We start from the raw sequence: 23,339 nt of genomic DNA, 5'->3' as shown, positions 1-23,339 counted from the left end.
GTAAAAATATAACGTGCACTTAATAGGTTTATGCATTTCATACAAGTATGTTGTATTAGTCACAGGTATACATCTCATCATTCTTATAAATATGTGATTGCATTTCATGCATATGATTCATGAATAGTAAGGTCATATGGAATATACATTGCATTTCATAGCTCACCATCCCTATAACATAACATTACATTTCGTGCATATACATTTATGGTTGACAAAAATTTTCATTTGAGTCTTTGTACATATAAAAATCCATTGTCATAGGCATATATGCATCTCATGACATTCTTTAGTCATCATATTCATGTATTCATAAATATACTTTGTGTCATGTAAGTTAAAAATTATTTTTGTCGCATTCATTCAATAAGGGTAGTAATATAGAATTTTTAGTCTAAGTTCTGAAATAAAATGTCTGTCTTGGTGAAAATTAGAGTGGCAAAAATGGGAGATCAATTGGAAGCAAAGATTAGTGCTTTGGAGTTAAATCAAGAGGAATTATAGTTCGAGCTTCAAAAAATGAAGTAATAGATGGCTCAATTGATAGCAATGGTTAAAAGTAATGGTATAGTTGAGTTTATTGCTCTTCAATGATCATTGCCACTTTCATCAAGTCAAGATCAATCAGCTCCTATTAATTTTAGTACTTTTTCAAGGCATACTAAGGCATTGGGTGATTTGAACAGTGATTAAGGTTTGGTTAAACTCAAGAGAGAAATAGATGAACTAGCCAAGCAAATGACTGAGCTTAAAAGTTTGATTTCCAATAAGGAGTCACATGGCTTCAAACAACCATCACCAACTATCTTGAGTCCAAACCTGCATTTAAGTCCTTCTCATGACCACTTTCAACCTCTTTTCCAAGCATCTAGGATTAGGCCCCTAAATTTCATGCAACCTCTGAGAATTTCACACTTGAATCCATTTTTATCACCTTATATTTCGTAATCGCTTGTTTGGCATGCTATCCCATCACCACTTTCGTAGCCTAATCTTCGACCCAGAGTTTTTTAATTCACTTCAAGACCAAATATACTACCATCTTTTCAGTAAAGCAAATCAACTATAGGATAAAAAAAACTCTGGCAACACCAAAGGAAAAACCCTTATTAATCTAATACCCATGTCCTATACAGAGTTATATCCATTGCTTCCAAAAAATTACTTCATTGCCCCTATCTCTGCTAAACCTCGTAAACCATTTTTTCTCAAATGGTACGATCCTAATGCCCGATGTGAATACCATTTTGGTATTGTGGGCCATTCTCTGGAAGATTGCACGACTTTAAAAAATAGGGTGTAATGACTGATGAAAGCTGAATATCTAAATTTTGATGCCAAAATGAAGCCAATTGTTCATAAAGACCCTTCATCAATCTATATCAAGATAGCAAGTAATGCTGTAGGCAATAGTAAGGTTGGCCAAGATGATAAATAAAAAAGTATAAGCTGTTAAAGCAAAGGGTTGTCCTCCTCAACAATCATAGTCAACTATTTTTAAATTTTTTAAGTGAGATAAGAGGGAGTGAAAGCAGATCTAGCACTTTTTTAGCCCCAACCCTAGAATGGTTCATGATATGTAAACTTGATACTTTTAAAAATGAATGAAAACTTCTGACCTAAATTTTCTATAAATTGATGCTTTTGTCCACTTTTAATAATTATTTATCTAAAAGAGCCTATGAAAAGTGATGGTTGTGAGTATATCTTCACCAAACTTTTGAGGTGGAAGAAATGTTTACAAGAGGGAATTTGAGCTTATCCTTAACAATAATAAAATTTGACTTGCACATCATGCATCATCTATTTGAATTCATTATTTTTCATGCTAACTAAGGATAAAAAATAATGATTGTGATTATGCTTTTGTTAAACCTTCAAAGCCAAAAGATTTTTGATAATAAAATTCATGTCATACATTTTTTACTTTTAATAATTAATAAAAGGTTCAAGGATAGCTATCCTAGGAAATGAGATCAGTTAAGTCTGCACACTTATAACACTTGAATTGGTACAGAATCATGGAAAATAAATATGTAAGTCAGATGAACAGAATAGAAAAAACCCAAGAAGAGATCAGAGAAACAGTTATGGGAATGCAATAGAACATGGATAAACAGTTGGCAGAATTAAAAAAAAATGCTAGCAAAGTTAACAAAAGGAAAATAAGTTGTTGAAACACATAGGGCAAGGGAGAAAACAAATACTGAGGCACCATTGTATCCACTTGAGTTCACATATGTTCAAAACCCTCATATACTACAAACACCTCTAATAACCCCTCAACCTTATATTGACACTTTTGTCAAGGTGTCCTAAATTCAGACAAATGTCAATCCTAGGCATACTCCTCATGACTTCACTATTGTGCCTAATGTAAATAATATTAAAAAATCAAAGAAACTGAAAAAAGTGCCAGATCCATTAAAAGATATAGTGATGAAAGATAAGTATGAGCTGTTAGAAGAGAGATTGAAAGCAATTGAAAGCCATGATGTGTATGAGAATCTTGACATCGATGAACTTAGTCTAGTGCTTGATCTTATTATTCTATCAAAATTCAAAGCCCTAGATTTCGAGTATAATGAAACGAAATGCCCTTTAACACACATCACCATGTACTATCGAAAGATGATAGATCACACTTATAATGATAAATTATTGATCAATTACTTTTAAGATAGTCTCACTAGGTTTGTAGCAAGATGGTATACTCAGTTAGACTGAAATAAGATTTACTTTTGAAATGACTTGGCTAGGGCTTTCTTAATGTAAGCATATTAAAGATATGGTGCCAGATAGGATGTCCCTGTAAAACGTAAAGAAAAAGTCAACTGAAACTTTTAAAGAATATGCACACAGATGAAGAGATATAGCAGCCCAAGTCCAATCACCCTTGTCAGAGAAAGAAATTGTTGTTCTATTTGTCAATTCCTTAAACACTCCTTATTATGAGAGAATGATCGAAAATGTCTTCAAAAACTTCTCTAATATGGTGATTTTTGATGAGATTATAGAGAATGCAATCAAAAATGGCATTATTAAGTTGAAAGATGTAACAGATGTTGAAAAGGGTAATACATCAAAAAATAATGAAAGAAAAGTCCAAGTAGGCACAATAGATGGGCACTTACCTAATAGCTTCATCATGTATAATCTATATCATTCTTACCAACCTCATGACCCTGTCATAGCTAATATCTCTCATAACCCATATATTTGCCAACCAAGCCAGCATTTGGGCTTTCTAGCAAATTTTCATCCTCAAATGACCATTCATGATCTTGTTCCTATATTTGAATCCACCACTTGACTAACAAAGAATTGAAAGAGACCATAGAATGATCAAGAGAAATTACCCATCCCTATTTTTTACCTTTTATCTTTACTAATAAAAGGTAGGTATCTCACTCTTATGCCTTTAAAAATAACACCAAATCTATCAACAATGAGTTATGATCCCAATAGCAAGTGTAATTATCATATGAGGGCAATCAGTCACTCAATTAAAAAATACAAACAATTAAAAGAAAATGTTAAAAATCTTATCTAGAGAGGTATTTTGACTCAAGAGGTGATAGAACAATGAAAATTAACTCTATCCAATTACAAATGTGAGGAGTTGAGATGAAGAAGGAGATTTTCTTTTGAATTTGTTCACTGTTTATGTGTGACATGTGCATGGTGTCTCTAAAAGTTATCTAACTTATTTTGAAAGAATTGAATGCTTTGGATTTTTTTTATGAAATTTTTTCTTTATGCATTTGTTTGAATAAAAAGTCCCACATAAGTAACTTTTAAGATAAAAAAATAAAACAAAAGAAGAAAAAAGAGGAAAAAAGTTTTCTTTTTATAATAAAGATGAAAGGATTCTTGAAAAAAATGGTGATTACTATTGGGAAAGATTTCATCGAATACCTCCACACCTTTTAAAAACTTTCATGTCCCTAATCATCAAATAATTTGACTCATCAACAATAACCCCTCAGGGAATGTGAGTTTGAATTTATACTTTAAAGGATCAATAATCTTTTTTGGGCAAAGAACAAAAGAGGTTAATTTTGAAAGTTCATTTTGAATTTCAAAAATCATATGCTCTTTCAAATTTTCAATTGGTAATTCAATATATGTCAAAATTTTGCTATGATCGTAGACACAAAAATGCCTAACTTTTATTCTTAAGTAACCTTGGTTTCACGTCTTAAGGCACATTAATTAAAAAAAAATAAAATCCCTTTTTGCCTAAGACAATTTGTTTCATACCTTTACACATTTTTTCTTTCTTTCACCAAGAAAATAGAAAAAAAATTAGAGCCCAAAGAGCCTTTTTGAACTATACGATCGATTCTATACGACTTGATTGTCATTAGAACCTTAAGTGAAAAACAAAATAGGGCATAAAAAAAGTAAAAAATAAAAAAACAAAAAGACATCTTCAATGATTTGTTCTTCTAACCAAGTAATCATGTTTGAAATGATGAATGACCATCTTTTTCTATCAGTCTCATATATAAAAATTATCCACTTATTACCCATTTGAGCCTATTAAATTTTTTGTTCTAAAATGAACTCTGACCAAGGATCATTTTCTATATTGAGGGGTAAAATAAGGATATCTTCAAGAGACCAACTTTAATGTAAGTGTCTATTATTGATAGCGTCTAACATGCCTTTCGAATAAGAGAGTCTAGTGCAAAAAGTGAATAAGGTTTCAATGAAAATTTTAAGGATTCAAGGGAATGAATAGCTAAAGATAAAATTAGGCATTTTCAAAGAAGAGCAAAGGAAACCTTGAAGATAAAAATATGAAGCTTCAAAAGAAAAAACAAAAAACAAAAAAAAAAAACCAAAAATTGTACCTTGAAAATGATAATTCATGGTAAAAAAATAATGAATAAAGTTGTTGAAATTAAAGTCAGATGTTTCATAACAAAAAATCTGAGAATGCTCATTGGGATCCTTAGCCTAATTACCTTGAATAATGTATTTTGAGCCTATTTATCCATTCTTTCAGAACCCTTAACCTTAGCCTACATTACACACCTTGAAAAGTCAATTTTGATCAAATGTGAACACTTGGATTGAATAACAATGTTCTTGAATTTGTATATACTTGTTGGTATTTGGTAAGATTTCACTAAGTTTTTCATTGATAGAAAAATATAGCTCTAAGGTGAAAATCCCAAAATGGTAGTTTAGAGCTAAAATCATTATTGAGGCCCCAAAAGAGTTTTAGAGTTTCAAGGTTCTATCTAAAATAAAAAATTTTCAATGCAAAACCTTTTGAAAAATCAATATTCATTAAAGATCTTACATTTCGAAAAAAAAAAAGAGAAGAAAACCAACTTTGTCCTCTTCTCATATCTTGTTTAAAAGGTAATGGCTAGTTTGATACATATTGAAGTATCATGTTTTCAATAAAAGAAAAGTGTTTTAGAAAATTACCTCTTTCGTGAGCCCAAGAGAAATCCTTGCAATCCTCGTCGAGCTTTCCATGAGATATACCACCAGTGAAAAGAATTAAATTGTCAATTACTCCACCCATAAGCTTTCCAAATAGTAGTAATCAATTTTTAAGAGATTCGAAAGTCTTGGGTTTTAAATTTTTCATTGATTGCAAGGATACTTTATGTAGGGTAATTTTTTGATCATTTTTGAAAATTTTAGAGATTATTTGAGCATTTTGTACATATTATCGAATCATTTTTTTTTCATGAAAATAAAACATTGAAAATTTAAACAGAGATTTAAAAAAAAAAGAGGGCAAAAAGAGTCTTCGTATTTGCATTGTTTGCATCGTGAGAAAGATATTTGATCTGCAAGCGAAAAAAAAAAAAAAGACATTTGTTGTTGCATTACTTGCTTGTGTATCATGAAAAAAACATTTACATTTTCATTGCTTGCATCTACATCACAACAAATATATTCGCATTTGCATCATTTGCATTTGCACTTGTATAAGATATTTACATTTACACCATGAAAAAAATTTACATGTGCATCAAGGCATTTGCATCCTAAGAAAAGGTATTTGTAGGGGCATTTACATGAAAAGAACATTATAATTGTCAAATGTATTTGTATCAAGCATTCGCATTCTTGTATTTGTATTGACATTTGCATTCACATCGACATTTCCATTAGCATTGTTTGATGAAAATAGACATTTGTATCATGATTGCATTTATCAACTTTGAATGGGGGAAAGTCATTTTCAATTTTAAATTTTTAAAGTTTCATTGGCTCTGATTGGGAGGAGCATTCAAAGATTTTAAGATTTGTAAGACCTCTGTGTATAATCTTTAAGACCTCCAGGCATAATTTTGATTCGCAGTGTTGTTCCAATCGATTTTTTATTTTTTAACTTACAATGTTATCCTGATCGATTCTGTAAGACCTTCGAGCATAATCTTTGAGACCTCTGAGCATAATTTTGATTCGCAGTATTGTTTCGATCGATTCTTTATTTTTTAACTTATGGTGTTATCCCGATCGATTCTGTAAGACCTTCGGGCATGATTTCTAAGATTTTTGGGCATAATCTGTAAGACCTCCAGGCATAATTTTGATTCATGGTGTTGTTTCAATTGATTTTTTATTTTTTGATTTACGGTGTTATCCCGATCAATTCTGTAAAACCTTCGAGCAAGATTTGTAAGACTTTCAGACATAATCTTTAGGATCTCTAGGTAAAATTTTGATTTGCGGTGTTGTCTCGATCAATTTTTTATTTTTCGAGTTATGGTGTTATTTTGGTCGATTCTGTAAGACCTTCGGACATGATTTCTAAGACCTCCAAGCATAATCTTTAAGACCTTCGAGTATAATTTTGATTCGCCATATTATCCGATCAATTCTTTATTTTTTAACTTGTGGTATTATTCCAGTCGATTCTATAAGACCTTCGGATATGATTTCTAAGATCTTCGGACATAATCTTTAAGACCTTTAAGCATAATTTTGATTCACGGTGTTGTCTCGATCAATTCTTTATTTTTTAACTTACAGTGTTATCCTGATCGACTTTGTAAGACCTCATGGCATAATTTCAATTCGTGATGTTGTCCTAATCGATTCTTTATTGTTTAACTTGTGATGTTATCCCAATCGATTTTATATGACCTCTGGGCATGATTTCTAATATCTTCAGGCATAATCTTTAAGACCTCCGAATATAATTTCCATTTATGGTGTTGTCTCGATCGATTTTTTATTTTTTGACTTATGATGTTATCTCGGTCAATTCTATAAGACCTTCAAGCATAATCTTTAAGACCTCCGAGCATAATTTTGATTTACGGTGTTGTCAAGATCGATTCTTTATTTTTTGACTTATGGTGTTATCCCGGTTGATTTTGTAAGACCTCTGGACATGATTTCTAAGATCTCTAGGAATAATCCTTAAGACCTCAGGACATAATTTCTATTCGCAGTGTTGTTTCGATCGATTCTTTATTTTTTTAACTTACGGTGTTATCCCCATCGATTTTGTAAGACCTCCGGGCATTATTTCTAAGACCTTCGGGCATAATCTTTAAGACTTCCATGCATAATTTTGATTCACGATGTTGTCCTGATCGATTCTTTATTTTTTGACTTGTGATGCTATCCTGATCGATTCTGTAAGACTTTTAAGCATGATTTCTAAAACCTCCGGGCATAATCTTTAAGACTTCTGGGCATAATTTCGATTCGTGATGTTGTTTCGATCGATTCTTTATTTTTTAACTTGTGATATTATCTCGGTCGAATCTGTAAGATCTCTGGGCATGATTTTTAAAACTTCTAGGCATAATCTTTAAGACCTTTGGGCATAATTTTGATTCACGATGTTATCCCGATCAATTTTTTTTTGACTTACGGTATTATCTCAGTCGATTATGTAAGTCATTCGGGCATGATTTCTAAGACCTCCAAGCATAATTTTTAAGACCTCCAAGCATAATTTTGATTCGTGATGTTATCCTGATCGATTTTTTTTATTTTAACTGACAGTGTTATCCCAGTCAATTCTGTAAGATCTCTAGACATGATTTTTAAGACCTCTAGATATTATTTTTAAGACTTACGAGTATAATTTTTAAGACCTCCAAGCATAATTTTGATTCGCGGTGTTGTCCCAATCGATTCTTTAATTTTGACTTGTGGTGTTATTCCAGTCAATTCTTTATTTATCGACTTGCAATGTTGTCTCAATCGATTCCATATTTCTCAACTTGTGGTGTTATCCAAGTTGATTCTTTATTTTTCAACTCGTGGTGTCATCCCAGTCATTTTCTTTATCACTTGACTTGTGGTCTAAAAAAAAATCCTCTAGTTGTTTATGGACAAAATTGTTGTTTTTGTCTTTGTCCTATTCTTGATTTTCAACAATGTGCAAAAAAGGGTAGCTATAGATATCAATTTTTGTCTGGGTTTATATGTTCTAAACTAATTTAGTTTTAGGATTTATTGTTAATTTTTATCAAATTAATTCAATATTATTATAAAATATATTAATTAAAAAACAAAAAATTAAAAAAGAAATAGAAAACTGGGGTTGTAATGGTGCCTTGCACAGCACCACTGGCCACCCACCCCACTACCAGCACCATACCTTTGTCCCAACCATACCCTGCACTGCCAAAACCCTCACTAACCACCACATACTCCACCCATCTCCTAGTCACCCAACCCCTTTAAACCTCAGCTCTCTCCCCAGCGTTAGATCTCTCTTACCAGTCAGCTTGCCTAAAGTTCTTTGCATACCTTCAACCCTCAAAGTCTCAACCTCTATACACCCCACTTACAACCCAGCCTTTTTCTAGCTCACACACCCAAAAGCACCTCAGCTCCCACACCCAAAAATTCTATCTCTCCCACATTCGAAACCCAAGTACCGCGCCTAGAAATCCCAGTCTTCATAAAAAAAAACCTAAATAGGAAACCAAAACACACAAAAAAAAACCCGTACCCAGAATACAAAAAAAACCAAAAAAGACAACCACAATCCTTTTCGTAGAGAGAAACTTCAGCGCCAAGTTCCTACAAACAAACAAACAAAAAAAATCAACCATCAATTTTTTTTTAAATAAAGAAAACAGAAAAGAAGACCTAAATTTTGAGCCCCGATCTATGTTGATTAGGGCTGTTTCTGGTAAAAAGAAGATCATATCCGGAAATAGTACATCAAGGAAAGTCTTTTGGTGCATTTTGGCCTTATCCGACCATCGACGACCACCGACAGTGACCACTGGCGATGACCCATGCGACGACCAACGTGGTGGTTTGGCATCGAATTCTGGCTAAGCTAGAGAGAGCTTTTTTTTGGAAATAAAAGGAATTTTTTTTCTTTGAAAAGGGTTTGGAATGAACTAAAAAAAATTTTGGTTTTATATAGGAAGCCAAAGCCCAAAACGACATTGTTTACGAACCCTAGGATCAATGCGTTGACCCACAACCTGACCTAGGGTCTGTGCAAATCGACCCGTTGACCCGCTCCTTCAATAGCTTCTGACCAGTTCAGTTGAACCGAATTAGATCGAACCAAACCGTTGATCAATTGCCAAAATCGTTGATTGAACCTTCGAATCGATCTGAACCGTCGAACTGATCAAACCAGCGTTGACCAGACCATTGACCGGTCCAGTTCAATTTTTTTTCACTTTATTTATTTTTTTTAACATTTTTTAATTTTTGTATATATTATTTTTTAATTTTTTTTAGCTTTATTATTAATATTTATACATGATAAAATTGTGAAATTTATTAGAATAAATATTTTATTATTTTTAATAATAATAAGAATAAAAACAAAGTAGGATAATAACTATAAAATATATAGTAAAAATGCTTAAATAATAATAATAATAATCTAAAAATAATAATAATAAGAATAGAATAATAAATTTTTTATTTTCCCTGCCTAAATGTTGAAGGGAATAAAAAAATATAATTTCGTTTAGATGTTGGAGAATTATGTAAATTTTTTTTTGAAAGGTAATAATAATAATAATAATAATAATAATAATAATAAATTGATATTTTAATAATAAATTTTCATTAAAAAAAGAGAGATTTTTTTAAAATTAATTTTTGAAAAATGATAAAAAAAAATCGAACTTACTCCGAAAGTCCGCCTAGATGTTGGAGATTTTTAGAGATGTTCGAGTTTTAAAATTCAAAAAAATTAAAACCAAAACCTAAAATTTTAAAACCCTTAAATCAAAATCCCTAAAATCCAAACTTCAAAACCTTCGAAATGTAAACCCAAATTTAAAACTCTAAGATAAAAAACCTAAACTTATACTCAAAACCATTTCAAAACTTTAAGGATCTAAAAATAATAATAATAAGAATAGAATAATAAATTTTTTATTTTTCCTGCCTAGATGTTGAAGGGAATAAAAAATATAATTCCGTTTAGATGTTGGAGAATTATATAAATTTTTTTTTTGAAAGGTAATAATAATAATAATAATAATAATAATAATAATAATAATATATTGATATTTTAATAATAAATTTTCATTAAAAAAAAGAGAGATTTTTTTAAAATTAATTTTAAAAAAATGATAAAAAAAATTAAACTTGCTCCGAAAGTCCACCTAGATATTTGAGATTTTTAGAGATGTTCTAATTTTAAAATTCAAAAAAAATTAAAACCAAAACCTAAAATTTTAAAACCCTTAAATCAAAATCCCTAAAATCCAAACCCAAAACCTTCGAAACCTAAACCCAAAATTTTAAAACTCTAAGATCAAAAACCTAAACCTATACTCAAAACATTTCAAAACTTTAAGGATATGTGTGAAAACCTCAAGTGGAGTAATTTATTTTCGAATGGTGCCTAGATGATGAGGTATTTAAAGAAATCTTATTCCATTAAGTTTTTCTCATGAGCTCTTAATTCGCTTTAACAATGAGATCAATAATTAATAATAAAAGTATACTAATAAAATAGGATCTTAAATACAAATAATCGCACCTAAGCTCTACTAGATGTTAGAGAGTCAAGGTGATCTCATTATATTTAAGAATCCATTTTTTAAATTATATTTCACCATCATGCATAACATTTGTTGGCATGCACATAGCTATTTACTATTGTTTGCACTTGCTTTGCGTATTTATGCCTTTAATTTTTATTCACTATCTGATAGTTCCATCATTTATTTTTCCACACAAATTTTCTACTTTAAAAACATTAATTTATAAAATAAAAAAAAAAACAAACAAAAAGAACATTTCGAAGAAAATAATTATTGGTACTCTGCTTAGATGTTGGAGAGTCATCAACAATCATCTTTTATAAAGAATGTTATTTTCATTTTAAGGAGTGTTATTTTAAATCTTAAGCAAAAAGAGTTACTTTAAATTCTGCTTAAATGTTGGAGAATTTTAAGATAATTATTTAACTTAGAGATTTCTTCGATACTCCTAAATAAAAATTTTTAATAAAATTAATTTTTTAAAAAAATAAAAAAATTATAGTATTAAATTTCAAATTGAAATCATTTCATTTAACATTGAAAATAATGTATAATTAAATGGTACCAATTTATAGGTATTGTGAGGGTGCTAATCATTCTTCAAATGTAACTGACTCTCGAGCTTAACCTAATTTTCGTATATCAAAATTTATTTTTTTGATAAACTTTAAATATATTTTTATAATTTTATTAAAAAATTAAACTTTTGTATGACCAATCATACTTTAAAAAAAGATTAATGACGATTTTTTTATTTTTTTATTTTAAAATATTTTACATCTGATAATTCTAAAATCATTATGATAATTACATATATATTTTATGGTAATAAAATATATAACAGAATGACTCAAATAAAAGAATATATAATTTTAAACTTTTAATTGACTCCTTCGAAATCAATCACCAAAATCAAACTTTGCACTTTGCAGCGTACGACGAACGCTGCATAAACAGGAGAAAAAGAGCAGAGAAAGAGAAAGAATGAGTTATTTATTTAATATATGTGATATTTGATTTTTTAAATTTATGAATAATCAAATAATAAAATATTGTTATAAAATTTTTAAAAATAAAAAAATGCATTATAGATTTTTAAATTTGAAAATATATATATCTAAATTATAAATAATTTAAATATATATATCACTGCATTTGATATATCTTTTTTTAAAATTAATCTTTTGATTACTAATAATGTACTCTGTTACAATCTTTGGCAATAATATTTGACAAGAAACTAGGACACTCTTCGATGCAGTTCACATCAGTTTCATTTTGCTCCCCTTGTTTTGCAAGTTTATGAGCTGTCATGTTACCCTCGTGCATAATATGAGAAACCGCACAGCTTTGCATACTTCTTATTATCGCCCGTGCTTTATCTAGGATTATTCCACAGGAAGAGAGGCCAATGTCAGTGTTCTTAAGGTTTTTGACCATTCCTAGAGCATTGTCTTTCAGTTGGATTTTTGTAAAACCTAGATCTTTCGCTAGTTGCAGAGCTCTAACTACTGCCTTACTTTCTGCCATCCATGCTGAGTTATTGTAAGTGGATACAGTTATTTTTTGTGTCACATTATTAAACTTTAAACTTTTGTAATATCAAGTAAAGCAATTATTATTGTTTAACGTTTCGATGACTAAAAAATTTTTAATTTAAATGTTAGTAATTGAAACAAAAATTAATATTTTAACGACCATTTTAGAAAACTCAAATAATTAAGTGACTATTAAAGTATTTTATCCAAAAATTAAAGATTAAAAGTGAAACATTTACTTAAAAAAATTGCCTTATTAGCAGTGATATTACTGACTAAAAAAAGGAAAGCGTCAACCATTTCACTCAAATTATTGGTTGCAATATTTTATTAATTGTATTAAAAAAAAATTCAAAGCCGACCACTAAGAAAGGAGAAAATTGGCCACAAAGAAAAGAACACTCCATAATTATGCTAGTCGGGCTAAGAATCTGAAAGCAAAAGCCCGAACCAGCCGACCATGGATCCTACCTCCTACGTCCACCACCACCAGCAACACCACAACAATCACCCCAGGTACGCCCCTTTCTCCCCTCCTCCTGCACTTCACCCTCCTCCGCCTACCTATCAACAAAGCCCTAACAATCTCTATCCTTCCCGCCACCACCTCCCTCCATCCCAGCCTCCGCCACAACTTCGGCCGTTGCATCCTCTACCACCGCCACCACAACAACAACAACAACAACAACACCAGCAACCTTACCACCCTCTCCCTGCCGCACTACCTCCTTTGCCCCGACAGCAGCATCCAGATCATCATCCTTACAACCCTCATCACCCTCAATACAATTTCAATCCTAAATTCAATTCTAACCCTAAACCTAGCCACGTTTCCCAGCAATCCCATGATTTACCTCATTGGTGCGTGCCCGAAGCCGATTCCCGCCCTGATTTCTGGCCTGATAATCGGGTATCCAGGCCTCATCCCGTTTCTAATTTGGATCGGGAGGCCTATTATCATCAGTTTGATCGGAGACCAGCCTCTCCGGGGATTGATAGGTTTAGGAATGATTTAGATGGAAGTTCTAGGCTTAGAGATCCGGAGCTGAATCTGAGAGAAAGAGAGGAACTTGGAAGTGTTCGCAGTGATCGATGGATTTCCGATAGATCTTCTAGGGATTTTGGGATTGTTTCAATGGGTTTTGGATCAAATTCGAATAATTCAAGTTTTGATCCTGAAGTTACTGAAAATGTGAGATGGGGCTTGCGTTTACGTAATAAGTTGATAGATAATGAAAATAATAAGATTAATGAAAGAGACGAGGTTAGGATTTTTTCCAGAAAAAATGATTATCATTATGATTCAGAAAAAGAGAGGTTTAGTGAAAGGGGAAGTAGTAGAGAGGATAGTCATGAATTTAACCGGACTCCGAGGAAGCAAATACAGAAGAAGAGTGCTTTTCTTAGGATTCAAAGGGCAAAGCCGAATCATAGGAGTAGGGAAGATGAGAGATCACATTATTTGGGTTATTATAAAGAGGGGAAAACAGGTACTTTTAGAGGAAAAGATTTGGTATTACATTCGGATCATGGGATGGAAGAAAAAGAGAGAGAAGGTAGCCCTGTTGAGCTTGATGTGTCTTTCAAATCAAATTCATTGGTGGCTAAGGCAATAGTGACTCCTCCTAGTTCTGCACAGATTTCTGATTCGAATTTGATGCCTAGAAATAGCAAAGTTAGGAAAGTTATGGTATTTGATAAGGATGGTTCAAGTTTGCAACCTAATAAGGCCAATGAGAGTAGTGCAAAATTAGATGGTTCCCATTCTGTTATAAATAGTGGTTCTGGTTCTGAAGACTCTAAGCAGTCTGAGGGAAAAGTTAAATCTTCTGGTACTTGTAATGTGCAGGATGGCCTTAGAAAGCCTTGTTCAAAAAAAACCGGTGTTTCCCATGGAAAGTATAAGTTCAAAAAATCTCCTAAGGTTACTGTAAAATTTGATGATTCCTCAGGTGCCGCAAAAGATGCCCCCATTTCTGACAAGAAACCAAAACCATTAGAGGGGAAAGGTACAATTCATTGTCTTGGTATTATGGGGGATGGTGGTGCTCAAACTTATTCTGAAAGGGCCAATGTTTCAGTTGGAGAGAATAAAGTGGAAGGGACTCTTAGGAGCACTGTTTCTGATAAAACTGGTGCTAGTGTTGGTAAATCATCCTCCCTCAAGGCTACCAAGAAGAAAATAATTGTGAGGAAAGTTGTGAAAAAAGTTACCAATTCTTCCTTGAATTTGGCAAATTCAGAATCTGCAAAGAAGGGTGAGCAGCCTGTTAAGTCTGATACCCGTACTTGTTGTCTATCTGCTACCTCTGTGGCTGACAAGAGTGTTACACCTCTTAAAATGAAAATTGCTTCTGCTGCTGTGGATTCAGTGCATGCTGTTGTTTCAGAGTGTTGTACAGAAGAATCAGTTCTGCCTCTTGAAAATGAGAAAGCGAATGGAGCTTCAAGAGACATAGCCTCAAAAAATGTTGGTGCTGATGTTGATCCTGGTATTTCAGTTGCACCAAAGACTAAGAGAAAGAGGAAAAGCTCAATTCTTCCTTTGAGTTCTCCAGGTCATGAAGAGACTAAAGTTGATCAGTGTTCTGTTAATGCTGATAATTCTGTCCTCAGCCTTCATATCACTTCAAATATCAAGGAGGATCAGACTGAAACTGAAAAACCAACAGAAACTATGACATCTGGTTCTCTTATTGTTGAAGATCTTAACAAGCAGTTTTACCATAATGAAAGTAACATTAATTATGGTTTGTCAAGATCAGAGGACGTCAAAGTCCATGGGGATTTTGTAGATATAGGTTCATCTATTCCAATGCATAACTCCTCTGGTGTTGACTGTGGTTCATCTAACACCCAGGAGACAAATATTGCTTGTGACACTGGCAATATGAATTCTGGTCGCAAGCAGGTTTTTATGACTCCTAGAAGTCCAGTAGTTGAGGATGGTACTACTGGGGAATTACCAGAAGCTAATTGTTCATTAGGAAGCAGCAAACTTCCCCATTTTCCGTGCTTGGAGGAAACTCACAATAATAGTGGTTCCATCCATGCAGACTGCTCCAACCAGAACAGAAGTACATTAGGCACTCCTGATATTGGTTATGTTAATTCAGAGGAGAACAACCGTGAGATAGGTGACGGTTTTGTTAAACATCTTTCCTCATCCAATGTATCACTTGGGAATTCTGGTGCAGAAGGAATTCCCGGTGCTGTGGAATCACCAGAATGCAGAGATGAATGTGCAGCTAATGTCCATAAGCGACAAATTGGCACTAGTGAGTTAGATTTGTCAAGCTCAGCATATACTAACATTTCTACAGGATCTGCAGATGTACTTACCTCTGCAAATTGTATGGACAGTACTATAAGTACATATAGCTTAGATTCCAATCCTGTTGAAGCTACGGTTAGTTGTATTGGGTGGCTTGATGTTGGCTTACAGCATGCTAGAGATAAAGTTAGTATTTTGCACAGGAGCAGTTCAAATGATACCTTTCCTGGGGTGAGTGCTAGTGCAGATGAAAAGTCTCCAGAGAAGATAAAGGGAAAAATCTCTACGTCCTTTCCTAGTGTGACAGCACCTGTAATCAGCCGGGGAGTAGAAGTTTCTGATATCTCTAAATCTTCTGCACAACTACCTTCCAATTTTACAAATGATCTATTGCAATTGGAACAGGAAGTTACAGATGGTCTCAATACACAAGAGATTGAGTTCTTGTGTGTAAATGGCTCAGTGGCTGGACCTTCGCAGGCTGTTGGCTCTTATAGTGATGCCGGCAGGGATGATCATCCAATCATTGATCCTTGTTCAGCTTTTGTTGAGTCAGTTGCTCCAAGTTCCACATGCCTTCATCTGGTAAAGTTGGGAGGTGATCAGTTATCAACGGCAACACCAGTTTTTGCTGTAAATAACCATCAAATTGATGCCATGGATATTGAAGGTGATCACAGGGGAAAAGTGCATGTGGATACTGCAGAAGAGCAAAAAATCATTTCTAGTGAGGTAACTCAATGCAGAGTTTTTCCAGAAGATAAGTCTTCCCGCTTTGATCAGAGGTTGCCTAGCACAGATGTGGAAGATGATAATCCTCTTCCCCTGAAGGTTGATTTACCTTCTGCATCGAAATCTTTGGTTTTTGGAATTGATGCCAATGAAGCTTCTGCTGCCTACTCTAATGATGCAGTGATGCCTGCACCTGATATATCATATGATTTGGTTTCTCCCTGTAACCGTGATAACCCAGTTATAAGCACATCAACTTACAAAGCACATCTAAACTCAGAAGAGAAGGCTTATGGTGATGAAAAACTTTCAGATGATAAGCCTATGATTGAAGGTGCTTGCAGTTCATCTGTCCTTGTGTCATATTCACAGCAGAGCAAAACTATTCTGAAGTCAAATGATGCAATTCAAACCAATCAATCAGTTGCTGGCAAGGCAGGATTGTTGCCATCACATGATTCCAGAAATACTAATTCCCCCAATTTCCTTAGTGGAGAAACACATGGGAGGAGAGACCAGCTTAGTCATGTTGTTCCCAAGAGTTATCCTACTCGCTCATCTATTGTTTTTTCTGCTTCCAAGAATTCAACATCTTCTACCAATATCACAAATCTCCAGACATGGCATCGAACCAATAATTCTTCTGCCTATCCTCTATCAGGAAACAAACATTCCTTAAGTGCCAATCCTTTGCAAAGGCATATTCCAAAAATGGCTGCACATTTTCGAAGCACTTCTTACATTCGTAAAGGTAACAGTCTTGTTAGAAAAGCTGTTTCAGTTCCTGCTCCTCCCCAGGGTTCTCATTCTTTGAGTTCATCTGTTTACCGGCTGAACTCTGGGGTTGTGGATGAAGTGAAGAAGGGGGCAGGACCCAAAAGTTCTGCTGATGCTGTTGATTTGAGAACAGGTCGTGCAAATAGCTCTCTTGAAAGGCCCTCAACACCCCCCTTATTCAGTGTCACGAAAGCACCGAAGCATACTTCAAACTCATCAGGAGAGTGTACATCTTCGCCACTGGCAGAGCCCTCTATTAGTGATTGCTGTGAAACGACAACATATCATCCAAGTTCTATGGAAATTAATGATGTGCTTAATTCACCAGAGGATGGACTGAATACTTCTGAAACTCTAAATCAAAATGGTTCAGTTAACAATTTGGAAGACTGGACTGAGCAAAATGAAAATGACTTGGTTCCTCCAAATGCAAAGATGGTAACATGTGTAAAGCCAAAATCAAATCAATTGGTTGCAACTTCAGATTGTTATCGTACCTCTATTCTCAATGCTGATAAGAACTCCTTTTCTGCTTCCTCTGATGGCTACTATAAGAAAAGAAAAAACCAGCTAATTAGGACTGCCCTTAAGAGTCATATCAAGCAGGCAGTTACCATGTCTGATGACGAATCCAACTCAGTGGTACGAATGACTGCTAAAGTTATTTCGAGTAGAACTTTTGGTATGAGGCGATCTAATAAAGGTATACATTCATGAATATTTGATTAGCAGAATCTTTTATTTTTCATATTCAGCAATTATGTTTTTTGTTTCATGTGCATTTTATCGAGCACTAAAATCACTACATTGAGTTTTGTGCTTTTAAACATTTCTTGGCTTTTTATGACTTATTTTGCTTAATTTTATCCATGAAGCATGAAAATGACTTGTCTTCTTTCATCTTTATTCTCCTCTACGTCTCTGTTAGCTGTAATGTTTTGGTTTATTTTCTACAGCACTTGCAATAGTGGGCTGTTTTCACTTTTCCAATGCTATGGGAGTTGTATAGAACTGGTGCTAACCATATCTTTAGACAAATGACTACTTGTGTGTTGTAATTTATGCACTGACAATCATGAGAGATGACCACCTCAAAAAACTATTTTTATAACCGGCTTTTTATGCTAATTTTTAATGTTATTTTTCTCTCACCAATTCTATGTTGCCAATATTTGTTTTTGTCAAATTTAATATTTTAGTTCCCCATTCCCTCCCCTACCAAGATTTTTCCTCAGTGACACAATGGTGTGAGCTAGCGTTAATAGTCAAGGACTTAGGCTACCTCTGCCAACATGTCAAGTCTCAAGTACACATTTCTATCAATTATGAGCTGTCTTTTTAAGCAATTTGTATTACATTATCATTATTAGTTGTAGCTAGTTATTTGTATTTTAGCGCCATCCCTAAATGTTTATATTGACAATCAACCTCAATGTATTAAAGTACTTAGTCCAATGGATGGTTGTGGAAATTGGTTGCAGCGAGTTTAATTGGTGTGATCATTAGTTAGGGGGTCACTTAAATGACTAGTCTTTTTGCAGTTGTAGCGAAGACCAATAAACCTTCCAAATTCTCTCTGGTCTGGGCTCTGCATAATGCACGGTTATCAAATAATGATGGCAATTCACAAAGTCATCCAAAAGTCCTTCCACAACTGTTTCCCTGGAAAAGAATGACATACAAGAGAAGCTTTAAGTTAAACTCAGTTTCTTCGTGCTGTAGTTCTTTATCTACAATTGGGTATAATTTTTGTTTAGTAGCTTCTTGTTTTAAATATGCACTTGTTGTCCAAAAAATAATAAAGTACTTTTCTTGTAGACGGAAAATGTTGCTATTGAGAAAGAGAAATACATTTTATACCAGGTCAACTAATGGATATTCAATTCGGAAATCAAAGGTATTAAGTGTTGGCAGTTCTAGTTTGAAATGGTCAAAATCTATTGAAAGGCATTTGAGGAAAGCTAATGAGGTAGGGTGTATCTTTTACTAGTGGACCAAATTTTTATCTTTCGTATTCGCTTCAAAACCGAAGTGATGCTAGAATTCTTGTTTAAAATGGCTTTTTTGTTCTTAAAAATTTATATTACTGTTTAATAGGAAGCTACACTAGCAATTGCTGAAGCAGAAAGAAAGAAAAGAGAACAAAATGGCACTCTTTCTGGGAAAGGCAAAAGAAGTCACTCTTGCCATAAAGTTGTTCATGGTACAGAAGTTCAGCCAGGTAGGCTAATTAACAAGCTTGGTCTGTTACTTGACTGAGTTTTCTTTGGACTTTGTGAAGGAATGGCATTCTATCTAATGTGTGTGATGTATGGTTTTGAAAAGAATCCTTCTGTGATGTGTTTCATGTAAATACTTGATACCATAGGAGAACGTATATTCCGCATTGGTTCAGTGCGCTACAAAATGGATTCTTCTAGGCGTTCCCTTCAGAGGATATCAGGTGACACTTGATTTATCTCATTGTGTTTTTTAGGTCCCTTGTTTAATGTTTTCTTTAACTCCAAAAGTGTACGTGGAAGTAAACCTAATAGAAACTGAACGCATATTGGCAGATGTTATTGGAATAGCTTTGCTTCCTATTTAATGCAACTTTCTGTTTCTTGTGGTGTGACTATATTTACGTTTATGATAGACTACATGGATGATTCATTTATTGTTTTGAGATTGCTGTAACTTTGTTGGTATCACAAATAATACTATTTTCTTTTTCTCTGAGTAAAACCATATGCTTTTCTGAATTCCATCATCTGGGTTCCAACAAGTTTAGGTAGTGTTTGGTTTCAGAAAATAGTCATTTTCTGTTTTCATTTTTCCAAGAAAATGAAAAATATAAGTGAAAACGTGTTTGATAATTAAAAATGAAGCAAGTTTTTAGAAAACAAAAATGAAAATGGTTTGAAATATGAAAATAAAATAAAAAAAAAGAGATGTTTTCAATTGTAAAAACAAGGGATGTACATTACTTTTTTCCTTACGTTTTGCAAGTTATCATATTTAAACACTTTTTAATATCATTAATTAATAAATATATGTTATATTTATAATTAAATGACATTAATAGTAATATTATTGAATATTTTATTTATTTCCTTATTTTTGCATTTTAGAAAATAATTTTTATTTTCATTTACCAAATACATTTTTTAGAAAAAAAAAAAAACTATTTTCTAGAAAATGAAAATAAAAAATAAAAACAAAAAACATTTTTTCAAACCAAACGGAGCCTTAATTTGGAAGTAAGATGAAAATGGAGAGATTGTAGGTAAAGCTTCTAAGGTGTGAGTTCTCATTTTTTAACTTTGGGAAGCATAGTTGCTTCTAATGCTTCAGAGACTATTTTTTATGCTTACTGTTCTCTGATTTCCAGCACTGCTTACTTAATCCAAAACTCTAGCTTGGTAAAAGATGAATTAAAGTGCCATGTTTTTCAAATGAAAGTTATATATGCTTATCTGATTGTGAAATGATGAGCAAGAGACTGTTTGTGTTGGGTTTGCTTGTACCATAAATGAAGAAGCATCAGATTTCTTGCTGACTAAGTTGATGGAATACAACCACATTCTTATGGAGCAAGGCTTGGCTATTACTGTATTAAAGAGCCTTGTTTGGTTGACTGGTTAACGCTTCACTTCATGGGACTCATCACAAAACTTTTAGATATTTTATTGCAGAAACAAGATTTTGGCGTAAATAACTTTCTTCTATTAGTTTCTGATCAGCACCTATTGTCTGAACTGATGCTGTTTCTCTTTTTTCCTTTTTTAAGTGTTTCTATTGTTCTCATAACTCTAGTTACTTTCTGTTTAGATGACGAGTCGTCATGCTCTGCTGGTCACCTATCAGAAAGGAGTACCAAAAAATCTTATATCCCAAGGAGATTAGTGATCGGGAATGATGAGTATGTTAATGTTACCATATCATAAAATGTGATTTCTATGGAATTATCTACAATGGGTAAAAGTAAAACAAACTCTGACATCTGCAGGTATGTTCGAATTGGCAATGGCAACAAGCTTGTTAGAGATCCCAAGAAGTGGACTCGTGTTTTGGCAAGTGAGAAAGTTCGGTGGAGTTTGCACACTGCCAGGTTGCGATTGGTTAAAAAGCGGAAGTACTGTCAGTTTTTCACAAGATTCGGGAAGTGCAACAAAGATGATGGAAAGTGTCCCTATATTCATGATCCCTCCAAAATTGCTGTATGCACGAAATTTCTCAAGGGTCTATGTTCTAATCCCAACTGCAAATTGACTCATAAGGTTCAGCAGTTATCTGGTTGATTTGACATTCTGCTGGAGATTGACTTCTATGGTTAACATATGACCTTTGATTGGATTTTTGTGCAGGTCATTCCGGAAAGAATGCCCGATTGTTCATATTTTTTGCGAGGTGTTCTTTTCTAGATTGTGTTTTTCATTTTTCTAATTGTATGACTGCAGAATTCTGACTAAATTACTGGCAGGTTTGTGCACAAATGAAAGTTGTCCTTATAGACATGTACATGTCAACCCAAATGCCTCTACTTGCGAAGGATTCCTTAGGGGTTATTGTGCTGATGGTAACGAGGTAGTGCCTTATCATTTTGAAAATACTATTTTAGCTCTTTGTTTTGCATTTTATGCTATCCCTGTTTAATATCATGTTATGGAGACATCTTTGTCTTGCATTCATTTGGTTGGTTCATACTGGTCTTAATAATTAATACTTTTGGAACATTGTGAAAATTAACTTTTAAGAAATAAGGTAACATTTTATTCCGAACTTTTGGAAAGAAAAGAAAATCTTTCACTTCTTATACCCTCTGACCTTAATTTCTGCAAACTTTCATAAGTAGATTTTGTTTACTGTTGCACTGATATCTACTCTATTTTGATTCACGTTTTTTTTTCTTGTGAGAAACGATGACATTACTTGAATAGTCTCATGGTATACTGTTTTCATTTCATTTTTTTTTTTTTTTTTTGTATGGATTTACTTGAATTCTCTTGGAAAGTACTTGAAGAGGCAGTTAGAAATTATGATTATAAATTCAACACTGTTGAACTTTTTTTTTTTTCCTAAACCTATGTATATTCCTTTGGCTAAAAAATATATATTTTTCCCCTGCCTGTTCCTGGGAGGAATTCCAATTCTGCAAGTAATACACACACAAACCGATGATCATCTATTGTTTTAGATTTTCTATTAGCTACTCTCTTCTCTGATGCACACACAAATCACACTAACATTGAATAAGTGAAAATAGAATGTATTTCTGCTCTCAGTGTCAGAAGAAGCACAGCTATGTCTGTCCCAATTTTGAAGCAACAGGTTCCTGCCCTCAAGGATCTAAATGCAAGCTTCACCACCCCAAAACCCGAAGCAAGGGAAAGAAAAGCAAAAGGTCAATGGAGCATAAGAATGCTCGTGGGCGTTACTTTCGTATTGACATTTCGGAACCAAAAAGAATTTCTGAAAGACACCAGCCACTAGATGATGACAACATTTTCTTTGATGGGAAATTCTCTGATTACATTAGCCTCGATGTTATTGATGATGATGACAATGATGATAAAGCTGGGGAACTTCATCGAGTGATTTCTGATCAAACAACCTTTGGTGATAGTGATTCCTCGGATTTACGATTAGATGATCTCGATGAATCAATCAAACCTATTCGTATAATGAATAAGATTACAGAATCATTGATGGTTAGCAAAGCTTCTAGTGTTAAGCATGTGGCCTTACAAAAGAGGAACTGAATATTCTGTACAGAAGGGGACGAATTTTTATATGTTTTGGCTTTCTGCTACTGCAGAATTATTTAGCATGCATAGGGTTTTTTTTTTTTTTTTTTTACATGTCCATTTTTCTTTTGGTTTAAAATTTCCTATTTTACAGCACACCTATGTGTCGTGTTCCTGGTAACAGAACATATATTTAAAAATAAAATGAGATATTACACAAGTTTTAAGATTATTCGAGTTGAGTACACATATTTTTCGTTATCATTTCCTCTTTCGTGCGAGTAGGGAACTTTTGTGTGAGGATAATTTTTACGTTGAGATG

The 23,339-nt window shown here is 33.3% G+C and overlaps 1 protein-coding gene across 2 annotated transcripts; it reads left to right on the top strand.

The window, feature by feature from the left end:
• Window positions 1–12,821: 12,821 nt before the first annotated feature.
• On the top strand, window positions 12,822–23,249 carry LOC111312250 (Zinc finger C-x8-C-x5-C-x3-H type family protein). Of its 2 annotated transcripts, XM_022912338.2 has the most exons (10): window positions 12,822–17,994; window positions 18,833–19,031; window positions 19,110–19,260; window positions 19,389–19,512; window positions 19,660–19,734; window positions 21,102–21,192; window positions 21,280–21,550; window positions 21,638–21,680; window positions 21,754–21,857; window positions 22,556–23,249. In XM_022912338.2, exons 1-10 carry the CDS (start codon window positions 12,969–12,971, stop codon window positions 23,030–23,032), a joined length of 6,561 nt encoding a protein of 2,186 aa, XP_022768073.2. In that variant the 5' UTR covers window positions 12,822–12,968; the 3' UTR covers window positions 23,033–23,249. The 2 variants fall into 2 exon arrangements, with proteins under 2 accessions (XP_022768073.2, XP_089620566.1); XM_089764440.1 differs by lacking the exons at window positions 18,833–19,031; window positions 19,110–19,260; window positions 19,389–19,512; window positions 19,660–19,734.
• Window positions 23,250–23,339: the final 90 nt, after the last annotated feature.

This window comes from Durio zibethinus, chromosome 1 (assembly GCF_047325235.1).
Source record: "Durio zibethinus cultivar Kanyao isolate XHJ-2024 chromosome 1, ASM4732523v1, whole genome shotgun sequence".
Classification (NCBI taxonomy): domain Eukaryota; kingdom Viridiplantae; phylum Streptophyta; class Magnoliopsida; order Malvales; family Malvaceae; genus Durio; species Durio zibethinus.
The sequence above is the reverse complement of the archived record's forward strand: the minus strand, read 5'-3'. Positions and strand labels throughout refer to the sequence as shown.

Bases quoted from the DNA above. Each gene is read 5' to 3' on its own strand.
- LOC111312250 (XM_022912338.2), top strand. From the start codon at position 12,969: ATGGATCCTACCTCCTACGTCCACCACCACCAGCAACACCACAACAAT. The intron at 21,193-21,279 runs GTATGTTAATGT...TGACATCTGCAG, and splicing joins TTAGTGATCGGGAATGATGA to GTATGTTCGAATTGGCAATG. The intron at 21,681-21,753 runs GTGTTCTTTTCT...AATTACTGGCAG, and splicing joins TTGTTCATATTTTTTGCGAG to GTTTGTGCACAAATGAAAGT.